At 51.1% G+C, this 19,488-nt stretch overlaps 3 protein-coding genes across 5 annotated transcripts; 1 reads left to right on the forward strand and 2 right to left on the reverse strand.

Moving 5' to 3' along the window:
- Window positions 1-193: 193 nt before the first annotated feature.
- LAMTOR1 (late endosomal/lysosomal adaptor, MAPK and MTOR activator 1) lies at window positions 194-6,594 on the reverse strand. The gene is made up of 5 exons (XM_068988959.1): window positions 6,449-6,594; window positions 1,973-2,118; window positions 1,653-1,730; window positions 1,187-1,313; window positions 194-781 (listed from the first exon to the last, which is right to left on the reverse strand). Exons 1-5 carry the CDS (start codon window positions 6,488-6,490, stop codon window positions 689-691), a joined length of 486 nt encoding a protein of 161 aa, XP_068845060.1. The 5' UTR covers window positions 6,491-6,594; the 3' UTR covers window positions 194-688.
- A 2,654-nt stretch (window positions 6,595-9,248) lies between these two features.
- On the forward strand, window positions 9,249-11,582 carry LOC138092901 (transmembrane O-methyltransferase). Its single transcript, XM_068988956.1, has 3 exons — window positions 9,249-9,507; window positions 10,599-10,795; window positions 11,262-11,582. Exons 1-3 carry the CDS (start codon window positions 9,249-9,251, stop codon window positions 11,580-11,582), a joined length of 777 nt encoding a protein of 258 aa, XP_068845057.1.
- A 706-nt stretch (window positions 11,583-12,288) lies between these two features.
- On the reverse strand, window positions 12,289-15,487 carry ANAPC15 (anaphase promoting complex subunit 15). Of its 3 annotated transcripts, none has more exons than XM_068988960.1 (5): window positions 15,388-15,487; window positions 13,742-13,871; window positions 13,170-13,229; window positions 12,729-12,866; window positions 12,289-12,609 (listed from the first exon to the last, which is right to left on the reverse strand). In XM_068988960.1, the coding sequence occupies exons 2-5, from the start codon at window positions 13,859-13,861 to the stop codon at window positions 12,562-12,564; spliced, it is 366 nt and encodes a 121-aa protein (XP_068845061.1). In that variant the 5' UTR covers window positions 13,862-13,871; window positions 15,388-15,487; the 3' UTR covers window positions 12,289-12,561. The 3 variants fall into 3 exon arrangements, with proteins under 3 accessions (XP_068845061.1, XP_068845064.1, XP_068845063.1); XM_068988963.1 differs by having other exon boundaries at window positions 12,289-12,621; XM_068988962.1 differs by lacking the exon at window positions 15,388-15,487 and adding an exon at window positions 14,011-14,027.
- Between the last annotated feature and the right edge of the window lie 4,001 nt (window positions 15,488-19,488).

A 19,488-nucleotide genomic window follows, 5' to 3' on the forward strand; every position in this document is an offset into this window, starting at 1 on the left:
AGCACTGGTCGAGTCTCAGCTAAGACCTGGGAATCTCCTGGATTCCATTTAGTGCCCCCAGAAGATACCCCCTCCCCCTCGTCCATCATGCCACTCACAGACTGGAGTAGCCATGAGGAGGGTGGTGGGCAGGACAGACGGGCGGGAACCAACACACAGATGGATACATGTCCTTTATCGAGGATGACAAACCAAAACCAAAAAACCCCAAACGTAAAAACCCAGGGTGCTAAAAATACAAACTCAACTCGTTCAAATTCAAGACCTCCAGACCCTGGTCACAAGCCCTCGTGAGGTGCACATGAGCACCAAGTCAGGGACGGGGGACAGGGGTGAGGCCAAGGAAGGGTGGGCAGGGGGCCCTAACAGGCCCCCTAGTGACCACCCCCACACTGGCACCTCCACCTTCCCAGTGACGGGGAAGAGCTACCAGGCCTTGTCCCTGTGACCCCTACCCCACCCCTGGCCAGAGCTTCGAAGGCCAGTCCCAAATGGTTCTACCCTCCCTTGCTGCATCCTCACTTGCTCAGGCTTCTCGCCTCACTCTTCTCCTCCTCCTCCACTTTCTTCTGTGATTAGTAGCAGGTTAGGATACTGTATAAGCCGCAGTGTGGCTGGGGGCCAGGGGAGGCAGGGTGGAGACGGAGCGAAGAGAGGAGAAGAAGAGCTGTCCAGGGACCCCCTCTCTTCACGGGATCCCAAACTGTACAACCAGCTCCTCCTTTGCGTCCACACGGATCTGAGAAAGTGCACTGTAGGCATAAGCAGCTATCCTGGAGACCTGGGACAGGGGGACGGGGAGAGAGAGAGAGAAACAGAGGCGTGAGGAAGGAGATCCGGAGTGGGGGAGGGGGACTGGATGGTCAGGGAGGAGGGAACGATGGGGGACAGGGAGCCAAAGAGAACGGCACGGGTGGGAATAGCAGTCCTAGGGGCCCTGAAAAGATGGACAGAGGCACAACGCAGGTAGTCAGTCATGGCCTTGCAGCTTCAGGAAATAGCGCAGCACCTGGTAGAGAAAGGCGGAAAGAACAAAGGGTAGAAAAAGAATAAAGGTTGAAGAGAGGGCATGGGGAGGACAGAAAGAGTGAGGTGGGAGAGAGCAGGGCGCACAGGTTACCAGGTTCCCTCCCTCCACTTCTCCAGCTCCTCAGAGGTGGAGAGGGTGGGGCGAGGGGTGGCTCACCTGCTGCAAGTCAGAGAAGGGGACGGGCTCGCTGGCCAGCACTTGATGGGGCTGGCTGGTGAGAGACGGCAGCGGCGGCAGCTTCTTCCAATGGGTCAGGCTGCTGCTCAGCACAGCCAAACGGGTGCTGGCGGAGGGGAGGGGAGGGTGGGGACAGGCAGTCAGGCCACAGTAGTAGGCCCAACCAGCCCAGGCAGGCCTCATCCCTCAGACCAGAGAAGCAGGTGACGAGGCCTTAGCTCGCTGCAAAGCCTCTCCAGCCTCCTTTGCTCTCCACACCCTTGGAGGTCATGGGGCAAGCTGGGTCAACATGAACATCGACTGAGGCACCCGAGTGATTTGTGGCCACCCTCCTGGGCCGCACCCAGACCAGGAGCCTGGACCAGGGCCAGGGCTCCACAGCTGGAGCAGAGGGAGGAGGAGGGAGGGCCCAGCAGCCTTAGGCTGCAAGCGGCCGGGAGCGCACCTGTACTGCCGCGCCCGGTCCATGTACTCGTGCTGCTCCATGCCCTGGGAGTCTGCAGCAGACACGTCGATGATGTTGCTTTGGGGAAAGAAGAGAAAGGACGTGAACGGTGCTTCCGAGAGGGCCGAATAGACTCCCTGCCAGGTGACAACTCCAGGGCTATCTGACAATCATGTCCTTGTCTGCCCACGGGAGGACAACTGGGCCCAGGAGTGCCTCTTCCCACTGACCTGTCCCCTGCACCCTGGGTCTGGCCCCCCATCCCAGTCCTTAACATGCATGGAGGAGCGCTGTCCCAGGCCCGGTCCTGTGATGCCCACCTGGCTGTCTTGGCGAGGATGGAGGAGAGCAGTGCCTGCTCATCAGTGCGAGCAGAGGGCAGGCTGTGATAGTTGGGCTCGGCTCCATTGAGGGCTTTGGTGGGTGGGCTGCTAGGGTCCAGCAGCAGCTTCCGCTCCTCTCGGTCCTAGGAAAGACCACAGGGGAGACATCAGCCTCTCCTCTTAGCCCAGCTCTGACCTTTAACCACCAAAAATATTTCTATTAGGAACATCCCAAGTGCCCAACTGTACGGAAGCGTCCACTCCAGGACCGAGATCCTGCTTGCCTTTGGGAGCTAGGCTGGTGGTGGTCTAGGATGAGCTAAAGTGGAACCAAGCAGTCCTAGGGGCCCTGAAAAGATGGACAGAGGCACAACGCAGGTATTTAGTCATGGCCTTGCAACTTCAGGAAATAGCCCAGCACCTGGTAGAGAAAGGATACTGGAGGCTGGAAACCAGAGGAGGTGGAAAATACCAAAGCAGTGGGGTCTAGATGGGACACTGATACAAGTCAGGAGCCCGAGTATGGCCCTTCTGATCCCCCAGACCAGATCCTCCCTGGTCAGACTGTCTGCTCCCAGAGGCCCTGTGAGGCCAGACAAGGCCTTGGGCCCCAAGGGAAAGCAAGCTCAACCTCTTGATGGCCATTTCTCATATTATCTCAGGAGTCCCAGCTGCAGGCTCTGGGTCCTGCCATCCAAGAGTCCCTTCTTGAGGGTAGGCCCCTTCTACTCTCAGGCGTTCACTCTCCTTTCCTCTTTGCGTGGGATTCCCAGAACCTAAATCGGTGCTCCCAGAGTGCCTTTACGGAGCTGCTCCTGCCCTCGCCAAGCCGCCACACCTTTGTGAACGTGGCTTCCTTCGTGTCAGCAGTCCTGTTTCTGCCGGCCCGTGCCAATCACCACAACCTCTGAACTGACCTGAGACCAAACCAAGTCTCCCGGGTCCTATATAACGCTACGTATTATTTCTCCTCAGCTTCTTTTAGTCCCTTGATCTAATCTACCGCAATCTTTTTGAATACAACCCTGCCTTGAGCCCATCAGCTGTAAATCCCTGCTGGCTTTATGTCAGCTGCAAAATGGATAAGCCATCATGCTGTGTATCCAAAGTATAAAGAACAAGGGTACCCAGGATGATGCCAGGGACAAGGGGCCACCCTGGCTAAAGCTGACTCATCAGCCTTCAGTGCCAGACCACCAGACTCCTTAGTGCTCCATTCCAGGCCCATCTCAGTTCCTATTACAGTCTTTCACATTTGCAAGCTCCCAGCTCCCCTGCCAACAGCTCCTCAACTCTCCTTACAGAACACACTTCCTCCTGCCCCACCCTAGGCAAGGTCAGTCCTTTCACATTACTCTTCTTTCTCAAGCCTAGGCTGCCCATGTCCTTTGTTCCCAACAGCGTGAGACAGAAGCTCTAGGCTCCTGCCTCATCAGCTCCCAACTCCTTTAAACACCCCCGGACCCACCTAAAACACAGGCTAAGTATTAAAGAACTTGAAAGACAAACTGTGTGCCAAAGATTAAACTATCTCTAAGGAAAGTTGCCTCCATAATAAAGCCTGAGTTGCTTTCTATATGTCCATCTTTTCCCCAGCCCCAGTTCAGACAGATGCTCCTGCAGGACAAGGCCACTTCTCCCCTATCCGGGGTCCTTCAAGAACAAGGCTGTTATGGGTTTCAGGGGTAAAGAATCCACCTATCAATGCAGGAGAGACAGGTTCGACTCCTGATCTGGGAAGATCCCACTTGCCACAGAGCAACTAAGCCTGTGCGCCACAACTACTGAGCCTGTGCTCTAGAGCCCAGGAGGGCTCCGTGCAACTACTGAGCCCAAGTGCTGTAACTACTGAAGCTGGCATGCCCTAGGGCCAGTGCTCTCCAGCAAGAGAAGCCACCACAACGAAAAGCCCGCACACCGCAACTTAGATGCTGCTCGCCACAACTAGAGAAGCCCTCACGGCAGTGAAGACCCAGCACAGCCAAACAAAAGGAAAAGAACTAGATTCTCTTCCTGAGCCCTGAACTCATTGAAGAGGCCATGCTACTACCGTTAGAGTGGACAAATAACATCGCCCCCACCCCCAAAAGGGTGAATGTAACACGGGAGGGTTTTTCACACCAAGATTTGTCCTAAAGTCAGTGTCAACCTGGGAGGAGTTTCACCATCTTCTCTTCACAGACATGTATGTGGTCTTCCTATGACTAGCCACCTGGTCTGTGGGCACAGCCAGAAGACACTGCTTAGCACAATGGATAAAGACAGGCCTTGGCAGCAGAACACCTTGCTTGTAGCACTTCCCAGTTTTGTGTGTGCATGTGTGTGTCTCCTCAATCGTTCAGTTGTGTTTGACTCTTGAGACCCCATGGACTGTAGCCCACCAGGCTCCTCTGTCCATGGAATTTTCCAGGCAAGAATACTGGAGTGGGTTGCCATTTCCTACTCCAGGGGATCTCCCTGACCCAGGGACTGAACCTGCATTTCTCACATCTCCTGCAACGGCAGGTGGATTCTTTACCACTGTGCCACCTGGGAAGCCCTCTGTTTTATAAGCTTGGCTAAATCACAGCCTCTCTCAACTTTTTCTTCACCTTTAAATAGACATAACTAGAACCTATATGACAGATGTTGGACAAGAGTTAAGCAAGATAACTGTAAAAGATCTTTGAAAACTAACATAATGTACATTTCTTTTTTATTATTATAACAAAGAGTCCAATATGAGAATGGGAGAGAGGCCTGCCCAAGACCTGAGAGAGCAGACAGTGAATGGTTATGGCTTATAGACTAGGTAAGCAGACCTTCTCCACCTGAGGCCTCAAATCACCCAGGACAGGGATTTTCCTGGCAGTCCAGTGTTAAGACTTTGCCTTCTGGGGAAGGAGGTTCAATCCCTGGTCAGGGAGCTAAAATCTCACATGCCTTTTGGCCAAAAAGCCAAAACATAAAACAGAAGCAATACAGTAACAAGTTCAATAAAGAATTTAAAAAATGGTCCACGGTCAAAAAAAAAAAAAAATCACCCAGGACTGATCAAGCACCATCTCTGGGAGCTAGGACCAGAATTGAAACCCATCAAGGGGAAGGTGTAGATTCAGGAAAGTAGAAATTCCAAAAGCTGGTATCCTTTCTCACAAAAAGTTAATCTTTGACTCATTCTGTGCAAGAATCCATTATTATACTTTATGCGACAATTTCCCATTAGGCCATAGCTTTCCTAGTAGAAACGAGTATTGTCTTCAATTTCTTACCAGAGGTGAAGTATGAAGTACTGCCTGCATGGCATCCCTAAGATAAGGCATATATGTTCACTGGGTGTTTGGAGACTTAGTGAGATCCAGGGGCCACCCGTGCCTCCCATACAAATGACTTTTTCCCAAGCTTAAGTCTTTGACCCAAAATAGATTCATGTGAGTCACTGGGGAAAGACCTACTTCCCCTATACCAGTGACATAATCCATTTCTGTGACCATCTACTTCTCTAGACTGTGAACTACTTGTTGAAATCTTTCTACAGTTTTCCTGTCAATATGTTTTGAAATGTAGAATCCAGGCTCAGTGGCAACCAAGACAGCAAGTGAGACTTAGGACTTCAAGCAAACTTGGGACTTCTTGAAAAGGTCTTGCTCTCCTCAAAAAGGTTAGGCAGGCAGGGCAGGGATTAAAGTGTAGCAAGAAGTGAGACTACACCAAAGGGAAGAGGCAGAATTTAAAACTGTACAGGCCGCCCCAACCTAACCCTTTCTGCCAAGGAATCAGATCTACAGCTGAATACCCAGAACACCCCTCTAGGTACAGGAGCCCGCAGGCCCCAGGTAGGGACTGCATTGAGGCACGCCAAAGTGAGCTCCCATCCCACCTCTCTTTCCCCGCAATCTAGCCAAAGCTAAACCCGTTTCGTTGCCTTCCAAATTCCCACCGTCTCAATGCCCTGTGTCTATTAAATCCTTCACTGATCAGCTCAAATGACACCAACTTCCAGAGGCCTTCCCTGACTCCAAACCAGCAGTGACCTTCCTTCTTCAACCCCAAGGATTCAGAGTATACAAAGATTTCTGATTCATATCGGGGCAATATAATTCAAGAGCCTCAGCTTACCCACCTCTACAATGGGTTCACAAAGCCCATTAATACAAGCATAGAGAAGGCACAAGAAGCTGGGAAGGGAGTTTTTCCCAGAGACGGAGGCTGAGGACCCTTTAAGTTGTAAACGTCTGAAAGTAGGGGAAGGGGCAGGAGCGAGCGGGACAGGCGGCTGCCTGCACATCTTAACGTGGGGGGGTGTGCAGAAAGAACTCGGGCTTTAAAAGGAACAGGAGCCCGGCTGGCGTCTCCTCTGTAATCTGTCCCCTCCGGGCCTCCGTACTCGGCAAGCCCTGCAGTCCAGGTGACCCTCTTCTGCACGCTTTTCTCTGGGCCCCATGCCCCAGGATCTCAGCCCTCATTCCCGAGCCCCGCCCGCGGCGGCCGCACCTGGTCCGAGTCCTCGTTCTCGCTGCTATAGCAGCACCCCATGGCGGGGGTCGGGCCGGGCGCTCAGGCCGCGCCGAGGAGGGACGGCGTCCGTCACGAGCCCTTCCGGTCACATGACCGGCACCAGGATCCAGCAAGTAACCACCGCCCCCGTGCCTACCCCTTCCAGGAGCGGCTTCGCAGCCGTGGCTGCCGCCAGAACCCAAGCTTCCGGCCCCGCCCCTACCGCGTGATCATAGCCAACCAATGGGAAGGCACACCCTGCGTGACAGGCCGTCAGACACGTGACGCAAAGAAAGGGAGGGGTGGGTCACATGACTTCAGCTTTTACAGGTCTCAGCTGGAGACGTCCACGGCAGGGTGTAAAAGTCCTTGTGTGAAATGTATGAGTTCCCGAGGCCACCAGGCTATATTTGTGGGCTAGTGAGTGAATTTATACCAGTTGCGGTTATGAAATACTCTCCTGAATGACATTAGAAGGGCAAGTGGAGTCCAGGCCCTACGCTCCAAGAGCGCAGTGTGGGTACACACCCATAGGGCCTAGTTGGCTGGCGCCAGGCCCGGGCGCACACAGCGGGTGTGGCACCCAACCTTGAGTAGGGCTGTGAGACTTACTGGAAGAAGGGACTTTATACCTTCACAAACTGAAGCAGAGTGGAGCTCAATCCTGGTGGCGGAGGTAGAGGCCACCTCACTGATTTCTTTGGCCAGAGGCATTTCTTTTCAGTCCTGCCTTTTTGCATCAGAGCAATCTAACACACTTCACTTTCACTCTTCACTTTACTGCATTGGAGAAGGAAATGGCAACCCACTCCAGTGTTCTTCCCTGGAGAATCCCAGGGACGGGGGAGCCTGGTGGGCTGCCGTCTGTGGGGTCCCACAGAGTCGGACACGACTGAAGTGACTTAGCAGCAGCAATCTAACACACAAAGCTCATAGTCAGTGCTGTTAGAACCGTTACACATCTTCCCTTGGACTCTGAACACAAGTCCAAGACTGTCGTGCAAGATCTTGCAGATCCTGCCTTTCCAACCACAGGGAAATACTTAGGAAGCTTGACCAGATTGACTTTCTGGTCTTTTCACCAGATTGACTTTCTGGTCTTTTCACCCATGGGCTGACACACTGTCTCCCCAACCTGGTCTGCTTGCCAAAAGTCCCGGTGTTCATGGAGCACGCATTCTAGGGATCATGTTGTATTGTATTCTCTGTCCCTGTATCAGTCTCTTCTACCAAAGGTGAAGTTCCTGGGGACAGGGACAGGATCTGACTTTTTTCTGTGACTCGATCCTTAGCACTGGCTTAGAATTTGGAATTAATAAATTACAAGCTCCCAATCACCTTGGCTCACACCATAACCCATGTCTTGAATCAAGGGGTTGGAGGAAATGTCACCAAACCAAGTAGTTCTGTTATTCCCTCAAATCAAGGTCCTGGAGTAGTTCTGTTATCCCTCAAATCAAGGTCCTGGAGTTCTGTAAGTTCTTTGAGGGATCCTGAAGGGTTGGAGGCAACTCCAGCACTTTCTGGGGCTGGTAACTTGAACCACAGGTCTCGGGTAACAACAGCAGCCTCAGCATCAATAATTGAGAGCAAGTCCAGCCTGCCTTAGGGTTCTTCCTCACCCCAAGGACTCCCCCTCCTGTCCTATGCTCTGATCTTCCCAAGCAGGAGCCTGCAGCCCAGGTAAGCAGGGCCCTGGAATGTGGGTTCCCAAGCACACCAGTTCAGATTCACCATCACCCACCTACTTATGGGCTTCCCTTGTGGCTCAGCTGGTAAAGAATCTGCCTGCAATGCAGGAGACCTGGGTTCGATCCCTGGGTTGGGAAGATTCCCCTGGAGAAGGGAAAGGCTACCCACTCCAGTATTCTGGCCTGGAGAATTCCATTGACTGTATGGTCCATGGGGCCGCAGAGTCGGACACAACTGAGCAACTTTCACTTCACTTCAACTATCTATTAACCCCATTCATACATGCTTTTTAGTCACCCCTCTCCCTCAACTACCACCAGTGGCCTCAAAAGGGTAAAATGGTCCAGGGCACGGGAGAAGACAGGGTCCATGGGGATAGAGGGGTGGGTGTCTCGAGATGAGGGAGAGAAAAGAGGCTGAGTTACGGGAAAGTCTGTGCTGTGTATCTATGTGACTGTGAAGGGAATTCTGAGAGAGGACAGAGGAGGGGAGTGCAGGAGAGGGGAGACAGAACTGGAGAATAAATATGCCAATCAAGGACCATTCTCACCTTCCAGGGAAATGCTGACAGAGGGAGAGTTCTGTGGTGGTAAGGATATCTCATCCTAACACACTATGGAGTATTTTGATGGCCTTTTACTGATGCAGAGCAGTGACAGTGAAGGAGTTCCTGACTACAAAGATGTGCTATTTTGCTACGCAGTAATGGGTCAGAGACCAAGCAGGCGCTGGGTAAGGTGGGAGGAGAACTCAGACAGGAACTGGTGAAAGGGGTCCTGAAAAGGGAGACTACAGAGATGATACAAAACTGATGAAGGGAGCAAGGTGAAGATGAACCAGGGTCCAGAAGTGGGAAGAGATGGTTTGGGATTGGGTGCTGAACTTAGGTGGCATGCAATCCTTGAAAGTCTATGGGCCTGGAATCAGACCAGCTTGGATTCAAATCCTAGTTCTTCTGTGTGATTCTGGGCAATGAACTTAGCCTTTCTGAGCCATGGTGTGTAAAATACGGGGATAATTGCCACTGGTAAGGGCTACATAAATGACAGGCAAATGACGTGTGGGTTTTGCTCCCTTCCTCCACCCCAGGGCCCAGGTAGGGACCATGTCCCCTGCCATCGCGCTGGCCTTCCTACCCCTGGTAGTGACATTGTTGGTGAGGTACCGGCATTACTTCCGACTCCTGGTTCGCACAGTCTTGCTCCGGAGCCTCCGAGATTGCCTGTCAGGGCTGCGGATGGAGGAGCGGGCCTTCAGCTATGTGCTCACCCATGCCCTGCCTGGGGACCCTGGTCACATCCTTACCACTCTGGACCACTGGAGCAGCCACTGCGAGTACCTGAGCCACATGGGGCCTGCCAAAGGTCAGTGTTTCCTAGCCTTCTGCTCCAGGAAGCACCTCCAAGATGGTGAAGGAAGATCCACAATGTGCCATTGTCTTACTGGGTGACTTGAGCAGATTCTTGATCTTCAGTGGGTCTCTTTTTTTCTCCTCTGGAAAGGAGGGAGCTGGGTAAAATTACTCATTCATCCAGTAAAATTTACCACCTGTTTTGTATCAGGCATGTGTTAAGTGCTGGGGAAGAAAAAGGTAGAAGCCACAGGGATGAATCAGCCACAAAGGCTGGCCTCAAAGGGGGCATAATACAGGGGAATAAACATCTCAGCACATAATCCATAACCTTGTAATTATGGGTCTGTAATTCTCCCCCACCTTGGAGGCTCCCCCGTCCCATTCAGGGTAGCTGTCTGCTTGGATCTGTCTGAATCCCATCTCCCAGCACGTGTGTTTCAGAGTCTTATTTAAGAGATTCATCCAGTTCAATGGTGAGAAAGATATTTCAATGAACAAAACAAGGGAGAATGAAACTGGAAGGTCTAACAAAGATCTCTTAGGATTTTGGTGGTGCTTTTCCACCTGGGCCCTCCCAGAGAAAGCAACATTTGAACTGAGCCTAGAGTGATTGCTTTCGAGTTGGCCAGGTAGTTGAGGATAGAGGTGGAGCAGGACAAAACCAGCCGTGTATCTGAATGTGGCATGAAGGACTGAGCCAGCATGCTTGACTCTGGGCGCAGTTGTTCAGGATTGTTGTGGTGGGAAGAACTGAGAGCTGAAACCGGAAAGGAAGGACAGGATCAGGTCTAAGAAAGTTCTGAATGTCAGGCTGAGGATCCCATGTTCGATCCCATGTTCAATCCCAAAGACCTTTAGGATCATAGGAAACAACAGGAAGCAATAGGGTCAGATTTGTTAGATTCCTAGTGGCTGGTGTGAAGGAGGCAAGCTTGGAGGGGCAGGGAGACCAATGGGGCTACTAGGACTATAACCCAAAAAAGAAATGAGATTCTAGCCAGTTGGGGGCTGCAGTGAGGCAAGTGGGCATTTAAGACCCCTTTCTATGAGGCCCCCTGCATCATCTCCCATGTCTGCTGCAATAGCCACTTCCTCCCACAGGTCAGATCCTGATGCGGCTGGTGCAGGAGAAGGCCCCTGCCAGTGCACTGGAGCTGGGCACCTACTGTGGGTACTCCACACTGCTTATTGCCCGTGCTTTGCCCCCTGGGGGTCGCCTTCTCACCGTGGAGCGGGATCCACGCACGGCAGCAGTGGCTGAAAAACTCATCCGCCTGGCTGGCTTTGACGAACACACGGTCAGGCCCCACCTCTCCAGTCCTGATCTTTCCTACCACCCTTGGCCTTACACTAGTCAGCCTTCCCTGTCTCCCATCTAGGAGAAATAAACAGCTCCTCTTAGGAACTATGACCTTGGCGAGTGTATGAGTTCTTATCTTCCTCTTCCAAGTCACTGGCACATATTTGCTGCTGGATGACAAAGAAGCAGTTAAGAGGAAAGTCTCTGGAACCCATCTAGGTCCAAACCTTAGTCTGCCTCTTGTTAGTTATGTGAAGCACTTATCCTTTGAACCTCAGCTTCTTCAGTGGTAAAATGGAAATCACAATTCTGGTTCTGGTTTCTTGTTCTGAAGCCAGAGGAAATAGGAGAACACACATGGGGACCTTGGCCAGGGCCTGGCACAAAATATGCCAAATGCTAGTGGGGTCTGGTGTGGGAGAACAGTCGTCCCTCCCAATCTCACCTCGTGTCTCCCCTGACAGGTGGAGCTCATCGTGGGGCGATCAGAGGAGGTGATCCCACGCCTAAGAACCCAGTACCAGCTGAGTCGGGCTGACCTGGTGCTCCTGGCGCACCGGCCCCGATGTTACCTGCGGGACCTGCAGCTTCTGGAAGGCCATGCCCTGCTGCCAGCTGGTGCCACTGTGTTAGCTGACCATGTGCTCTTCCCTGGTGCACCCCGCTTCCTGCAGTATGCCAAGAGTTGTGGCCGCTACCGTTGCCGCCTCCACCACACTGGCCTCCCTGACTTCCCTGCCATCAGGGATGGCATAGCCCAGCTCACCTACGCAGGGCCTGGCTGAGTCCAGGTGCAGGGGTACTTACTGCTGCCTCCCCCTCCCCAAGCACAGACCTCAAGAATATCCCCTCCCCTCCATTCCCTGCTTGTGGATTGACATATGCTGGGCTCAGGGCTAGAGGGGCTCTCCGTCCACCTCTGTCCCACTCTGGCTCCACGCTAACCTGAGGCCTCAAGTTCTGTCAGGCTGTGTGATTCCATTGGTTCCTCTCCTTCCAGTCTAGAGTCATGGACTGACAGGTAAGAAGCTTGAGCGTCCAACCCAGAGCCCTGTCACTGATTTGCTGAGTTACTCCCTGGGAGTCTCTGCCCTGTTTTGAGATTTAATCTGTTCTAACACCAAGGAGGTTGACTAGTAGAGTTCCAGGGGCCTGTCAGTTCTGGGCCTCAGAGAACCTGCCCCCGACTCTCCCCAACCCCATGCTATTTCGGGTGGAATCAAAGGAAAACAGTAAACACTAAGTTAGAGGCCTCGCAGGAATGACTGGGTGCAAGCTGGGCCAGAGGAAATGGCAGTGGAGCCTCAGATGACAGCCAGGGCTACTATGGCCTTCCCTAGCCCCAACCCACATGGCCAGGTAGATCTGCCTGAAGTCCCTTGAAAACCCTTTCCCCAAAGCTCAAGAGAAGATGCTGGACTCCTCCTCTAGGTTCCACCAAGAAATAGGGAATAGACATGGGAAAAAAAAAAATCAGTCCTGTATCTTTATTAAAGAAAGTTAGAAAGAGACTAGATCTGACAAACAAGGGGTGAGATCCTGGCTAGAAGGGAGTGGGCTGGGCTTAGGCCCTGGGGATTCAAGGGCAGACTGATGGCCTGGGAGGGACCAAGAAGATCAGGTCCTGGCAGCAGCTGAGGAAGTGCCTGAGGATGAGCATTCAGGCACTGGGGTGGGCCATGGGGGTGGGTGATCAGCTGGTTCTGCAGGGAGTCCAGGGCCGTCCTCGGACCCCTTTTCTTGAGACCACCTTTTCTTGTCTACCTAGATCATCCACTGGTCCTGATCCTGTTCGTTGCCTTCCATGTCCACCTGCAGAGGAGGCTGGGTGTGGGTGGGGAAGGGCCTCAGCCACCCAGCCAGCCCCAGTCCCAGGTCCTGCCCCTGGCAGGATCCAGGGTTTCCGTTCCCTTGGCTACACCCCTGCCTACCTCATTGACCTCTCCGTCATCAGGTGACTCATTGTAGTCATTCATCTCATCCATGTCCTGCATGTCCTCGTCATCCTCTGAGTCCTCTTCACTGTCCTCGTCGTCGTCTTCATCTTCCTCTTCCTCGTCGTCATAGTGCTGGTGAGGCAGGGAAGAGCCTGGAGGTTCTATAGGTCTGCCTGGGCCACTTCAAGGACTGGCCCACTTGGAGCTTCTCTCTGGGGCCAATGAATGACCTCCACTCCCTGATCCTGTCCCACTCGAGTCTAGCTGGTTGGTGTACTACCTTAGTGCTGGGCCCACTACCCACCCTCTTACCCCTTTCTGGCCTCCACCAGAGTTGAGGACCTACTCTGGAGTCAGAGGTCAGACTTTCAGAATTAGAGCAGAGCTTCCATCCACCTGAGCCCCACATAGGCCCCACCTGCTGGGGCCACTCACCTCTGAGGCCGGCTTGCCAATAGGTACCAGGTTGTTGTCTTTCTCTGCAATGCTCTGGAGCTGTGGCCAAACAGGGAGGAGAGCAAGGCTGGGGCCCAAGCAGGGCAGTCAAAGGCATGGCACTCACCTGCCCTGCCCCCAAGAAGACCTCCCAAGTGTGGAGGAGAAGCTTCCTTACGACTCTCAAGAAGATTCAGTCTCTTTCCTGTCATCTGCCACTTACTTAATGAATTTGATCTAGCTATGTAAACTCTCTGGTCTTTGGTTTCCTTATAAGATTATGGTGAGGATGAAGTGACACTACCAGCCTAGAACATGACATCTGCAAGGTCCTTGATAGACAGTCAAAAAATACTTCCTGTGTTGTAGGGAAAAGAGCCTGGGCTCTGATCTGGCCTAGAGGTCCCAGAGTCTTCAGCAAATTAGGGTAACACAAAGGTGAGAACCTAGGTCCCCGCTCAGGACAAAAACCTCCCCCAGGGCAGATCTGCAGAGTAGGGCCAGGTTAAGGCCAGAGAAGGGGGATGGGGAGCCTGACTGAAGCGCCCCTGCTGTGCTAGGTTCTCACTCACCCAGGCCTGATGCTGCTGTTCTTGCTGCTGCAGCTCTGTCTCCTCCACACAGGGTCGATCCAAATTAAACCACAGTGTCTCAGTCACACGGGGGAAGAGTGAGGGGAACAAGGTGGACATGGCTCCTAGACTGAGGGAAAGGGTCAGGTGAAGCCAGCTCTCTCAGATGTGTGTGGTTTTAGATTTTATTTGCTGACATTTTGACTTGGGGATTGGATGGAGTGGACAGTAGCAGAGACGCACTCCTACCCTGTGGGAATCAGACAGACCTGGGTTTGAGTCCTGGCTCCACCACTTACTAGCTATTTGACCTCCGCCAAGTCACTTAACCTCTGAGCCTCAGCTTCCTCATCTGTAAAATGGGACAATAACAATTATACCACCCTCATCATTATTCTTGGAGAAGGAAATAGCAACCCACTCCAGTATTCATGCCTGGAAAAACCCACGGACCGAGGAGCCTGCAGGGCTACAGTCCATGCGGTCGCAATGAGTCAGACACGACTGAGCGACTTCACTTCACCATTATTCTAACAATTAGTAATTTACTTTATGGATAAGTAAAACTGTTTGTAAGCTGTTCAAGAAAGGAAGAGAATGGAAGCCAAATGTAGAGAGAGGAAACCAAAATGCAGACTGGCATTACAAAATTCAAAATTAAAGATGGCAGGACTCTACTGAAACTACCTCTACCCCCTCCAAACACCAGACCTACTTTTTGCTCCTCCATGCTGACCCAGCCCACACCTACCCAGTGTCAGAAATTTAGGACACGAACCACCTCTATAATGAACCACAGCCAAATTGGGGGGCAGGGAAGGGAGGTGTTACCACGTGTCAGTAAGACATTCTAAAGGCATGAGTAAATAAGTAGATGAAAGACTGAACAGATGAGCTAACGTGAGAGAATACATAAACTCAGCTCGGCTTAAGCGGCTGAAGGAGCTGACAAGGAAGGTCCCAGAGAATCTGAATTAAAACTTTTCAGCTCACAGGAAAACTGAGGCCCAGCACAGGCAACGACTGGCTCTAGGTCACACGGTAAACTGGGGGGAACGCTTGCGGGGAGTAGATCCAGGCCAGGCACGAGAGATGAAGAGAAAAGGATCTATGTCTAATTCTGTTCTTGCCCTAATTTATTTGACCAATCCGGGGCTAGCTGCTGCCCTTCCGTGTACCGCAGCTTCCCGGTGCTTCTAACAGGATCCATGACACCCCTCCCCCTCCCCCCGAAGTACTGAACGGCCGAAGAACGCGGCTCCGAAAGACCAACCCATCGTCGTAAAACCACCACCCATTCTCTGCTTATTATTATAATAACCGTGGAATTGACCAACAAGAAGGCAGGGGCGGGATTCGGACAGGCATTTGCCCTTATAGGGTCGCTAATCGCGAAAGGAGGGTAAGGCCAATTAACTGGAAGAAATGCTGAGTGACTGGAAGTGGTACCAATGAGTGACGGGTCTTGTGTAACGGGGTGGGGCTTACTCTCGAGGAAGCGGCCAATGAGTTGGCGCGCTTTAATGTTAAGGGGAGTGTGAGCAGGCAGCTCCAGAGGAGTCGGATCAGGAGAATAGGGTTTCTCTGGGGTAGGGAGGGAAGGAGGGACGAGGAGTCAGGAGCCGCAGCCTAGCTTCTGTACTTACCGCGCCGGGAGGCGGCAGCCGGCGACGACCCGGAAGCACTTATTTCTGCCTGACCGGAAGAGCCCGCCAGAACCGGGGACGCACCAAACGCATGCGTGTTTGCTCTTCTTTTGTTTCCCGCTCCCGCCCCGCCAGAGTGGAAGTGACGTTCCATACGTCGGTCACGTGCTGGGTGCAAATTTGGCGCGCCAGCTCTGTACCCGTGTAGCCCCGCCTCTCTCTCCCCAGGCAGTATTTGCTGGCCAATCCCTGCTGAAAAATAACTGGCAGCGACCAGCGTTAGTACTAGGGCTATTTGTTGTGCTGCGTACCAGGGAAATTAGTCTATCTCAGAATCGCTGGGTGATTTTACCCCTCGCCGTTCCTGTCTGTCCTTTCTGTCCTTCAGTTTCCCGTTTTGGTGCATACATTCATTTATGTATACCTTCAACGAAAATATTTGGGTCCCTATTATATTCTGTATTCCAGGCCCTGCTAGAAGCGGGAGCTAAATCTAGGAACATGGTCCCTGCTCTCAAAGACCTCAGAGTCAAGTAGGGAAGCCAGACTCTGCTAACCTGCAGTGGACTCCCTGGTCTTTTTGGGGGGGTGGGGGTGGGGGTGGGGGGCGGGCGGAACGGGCAGCCCCAAGGAATGTGGGATCTTGTTCCCTGGCCAGGGATCCAACCAGCGCTCTCTGCATTGGAAGCGCTGACCGCCAGGGAAGTCCTTTCACTGGTCTCAAAATTGCCTTTCCAGGTCTGCATTCCAGATTTGGTAAGGGCTGGAGTGTTTACTCAAGTCTCAGGCGCAGCATTCTGCTACTGGGGAATTGAGCTGCCCTCTCCAGGTCTGGGCTAAATCCGCTTAGGGGTCAGCCTTGTCACATCTCTCCCACTCCTTTGCTGATGCCTTCATTCTAACCTGTCTGACTCAGCTTCCCCTTCAGAAATCATAATACATTCTGGCAACGGAAGTCCTTCAAACCCAGTGCCCATTAAGCTCCATCACGCACCAGCCCATTTCAAGGCCAGCAATCATCCATCATTTCACTACTGCCTTGACCCAATGTGTGCCTTTTAACAAATCCTTTTTCCATGTCTGGACTCCGTTTCCTCTTCTGCCCAGGCTTCTTCCTACCTTGGACTGATGTGAGAATTTGATGAGATAACATATTTAAGAGTTAGTGTACTGTGCATACGGACTTACATTGTTTCCAAGCAGTTCTGGTTGTTATAGTTTTTCATTAAAGAGTAAAATTTGCCCCTTGGAAATGTCCACCTTTTTTTTTTTTTTTGCATTCATTCAACCAGTATCTACCGAGTACCTTATTATATGCCTGTCATTATTCTAAGTAAAGAATATACAATAGTGAACAAAACAGAACAATAACAAAATCATGAAGAGACTCACGGTTCTTTCATTTTAATGAGAGATAAAAAGATATAGTTTTAAGATTGCAGTAAATACTAAGGAGAAAAAATAAATCAGAGAAGTGGGAATAAAATGTTGATAGAGGAGATGTTTTATCTTAGACGGTCAAGGAAAACCTTACTGGGAAGGTGACGAGTAAAAGTTCTGAAGAAAAAAAGACGGGCACTATTCTGATATTTACGGAAGAGCATCAAGGCAAGAGCAAGTGCAAAGAGCCTCCAATGGCTGGGGCGTAGTGTTTTATGGAGAGAAGGGGAGAAGATGAGGATAGGGATAGGAGCCAGAGAGGACAGCTTCATAGATCACAATAGCACTTTGGCTTTTACCCCATGTTCAGGATCCCTTGAAGGGTTATGAGCAGAGGATCCACACAACCTGATTACATTTTAATAGAGTTACTCTGGCAATTTTATAAAGAGAAATTCAGTTGGGGATAGTGGCAGAAGCAGGAAAAGACATGAGAGGTGCTGGTTTTGGGGAAAACATCTGGAGTCATTTTTGAGTTTGAGATGTCCTTTAGGGATGTTGAGGGAGTGGGAGAGGAAATAGTTCTGAAGGTGGAGGGAGACACCAAGACTGGAAATAGCAGTTTTAAGAGTCATCAGCACATGATTGGTGTTTAAAGCCACCAAAGGAGTGAGTATAGATGAAAGAACATTTCCTTCAAAATTCATAATTTTGAGGAAACTAGGAAAAGCAGAAAACTAGACTGAGAAGGGCCAAAACGATAAGCAGAAACCCAGGTAAGTTGGGTGGCATCCTGGAAGCCAAGTAAAGAAAGGGGTATCGGGAGGAGGTAGTGCTGCACTGTACTGGGGTTCTGTATAAAATTATTTGTTTCCTCAGCAGACCATGAGCTTCTTGAGGGCAGACACTGAGTGGTTTCTAAATCCTCAGAACCCAATCTGACCTCTCCCTTCTTTTCGAGCCCTTATCTCTCCTTCAGTGTTCCCATCAGTTGCTCCTTCTGCTTCTTAATTTAGTTACAAGGTCCCCATGCCTGGCACTTGTTACCTCCATCCTTCCTGATGGCTCTGGTCTGATGGAAATTCTCCACTAACAGACAGTTTCTTACCTAGATCCTCAGCCAGGTTCAATAAGCCATGGTGGCTAGGGGAAGGGGGAAAAGGAGAAGTGGAAATTTGATGTGATACCTTATTTTCGGCTCAGGAAACTGAGTCAACAATGGTGCCATTTGCTTTACATTCATTATCCACTATTTATCCTTGCCAAGTGTTTGACTTTTTTTCCTTTCATTTCAAGGATGATAAACTAAGACTCTAAGGGAATTTCCTGATGGTCCGGTGCTTAGAACTCCATGCTTTAACTGCCAAGGGCTCAATCCCTGGTTGAGGAACTGCGGGATCCTGCAAGCCTCGAGGTACAGATAAATAAATAGAGACTCTGAGAGGTTAAAAATTCGCCTCCTGGTCCTTCACTTGTTCCACTGTTTGATCAATATTGCTTGAGTGCCAGCTGAGTTCTAGACACCTTGATAGACCCTGAGGACAAAGAGATGAAGTAGAAATAATCCGTGTTCTAGAGAAAAATACAGTCTAGTGAAAACTAAGATAGTTATAGACAATTATAGGAGACAGTAGTCAACATTAAAATTAGTTATCAGGAGTGTGTTATAGGAGCGCAGAGGACGGAGAGATGAATGGGTTCTGGATAAAATGAGTTTAGATTTTGTTTGAGGAAAGGAAACATTTGAATGGGCCTTAAGGGATGAATAGGAGTTTACCTGCTAGACAAGTTGGAGAAGGGGATGCACAAAAAGGCATATTGCATGCTAATGCATGGAGTTAAAATCAGATGATGTATTGGAGAATAATGAGAAAATTTTTACAGTGAACTAGGTGTCTAGGGATAGAAAGAGATGAGAAAGAATGTTAGGGGGACTCTGATGGCATAGGGCTTTGGTGGCCATTAGATAGAGTGGATGGGATGAGAGTCAGGCATCCTGGGATTTATCTTGGCTCTATGACTGACTTCTGGAGACCCCAGGCAAGTCCTTCCCCATCCCCCCACTTTCATTTTCTCTAGCGTAATATCCAAGCCATGTCTCCAGCTCTGGTGTGAGTCCCTGGAAGGCGCTAACCTGAGCAGACCCTTTCTCTCTCTCTCTCTTTTCTTTTTTTTTTTTTGGCTGTGTCGTAGGGCATGTGAGATCTTAGTTCCCAGATCAGGGATCACACCCACGTCCCCTGCATTGAAAGGTGGATTCTTAACCACTGGATTTTCAGGGAAGCCCCCAACCTGGCCCTTTCTGTCTTCAGATGTTACCTGCTCCTTCATTGGGTTTTACACAAACCAGGGCCTGGGCTGAAAGCAGAAGGCAGGATGGAGATAGGTATTTCCCAACAGTCAGAAATAAATCCAAAGCCGCAGGCTGGAGTGATAAGTCCATGGCTCTATGCAGAGAATTCTCCAGGATCCAGGATGGTTTATAGCTGAGTGATGTGAATTCAGTGCTAGTGAGAGCTGCTTCCATGGTCCTTGAGGAGTATGACTGGCCCTAGTAGAGGACAGAGGAAAATACCACAATCACCATCTTTTATGTTTTCCAAGGGATAGTTGGTCTCTAAAGAGCTTTCACACCTGTCCTTTCCTCTTATTCTCACCCCAGTCCTGGAAATCGTGCTCCCAGTTAGCTAGCATATGAGGAATATGAGGTTCCGAAAAGTG

The sequence above is a fragment of the Capricornis sumatraensis genome, chromosome 16, assembly GCF_032405125.1.
Source record: "Capricornis sumatraensis isolate serow.1 chromosome 16, serow.2, whole genome shotgun sequence".
Taxonomy (NCBI): Eukaryota; Metazoa; Chordata; class Mammalia; order Artiodactyla; family Bovidae; genus Capricornis; species Capricornis sumatraensis.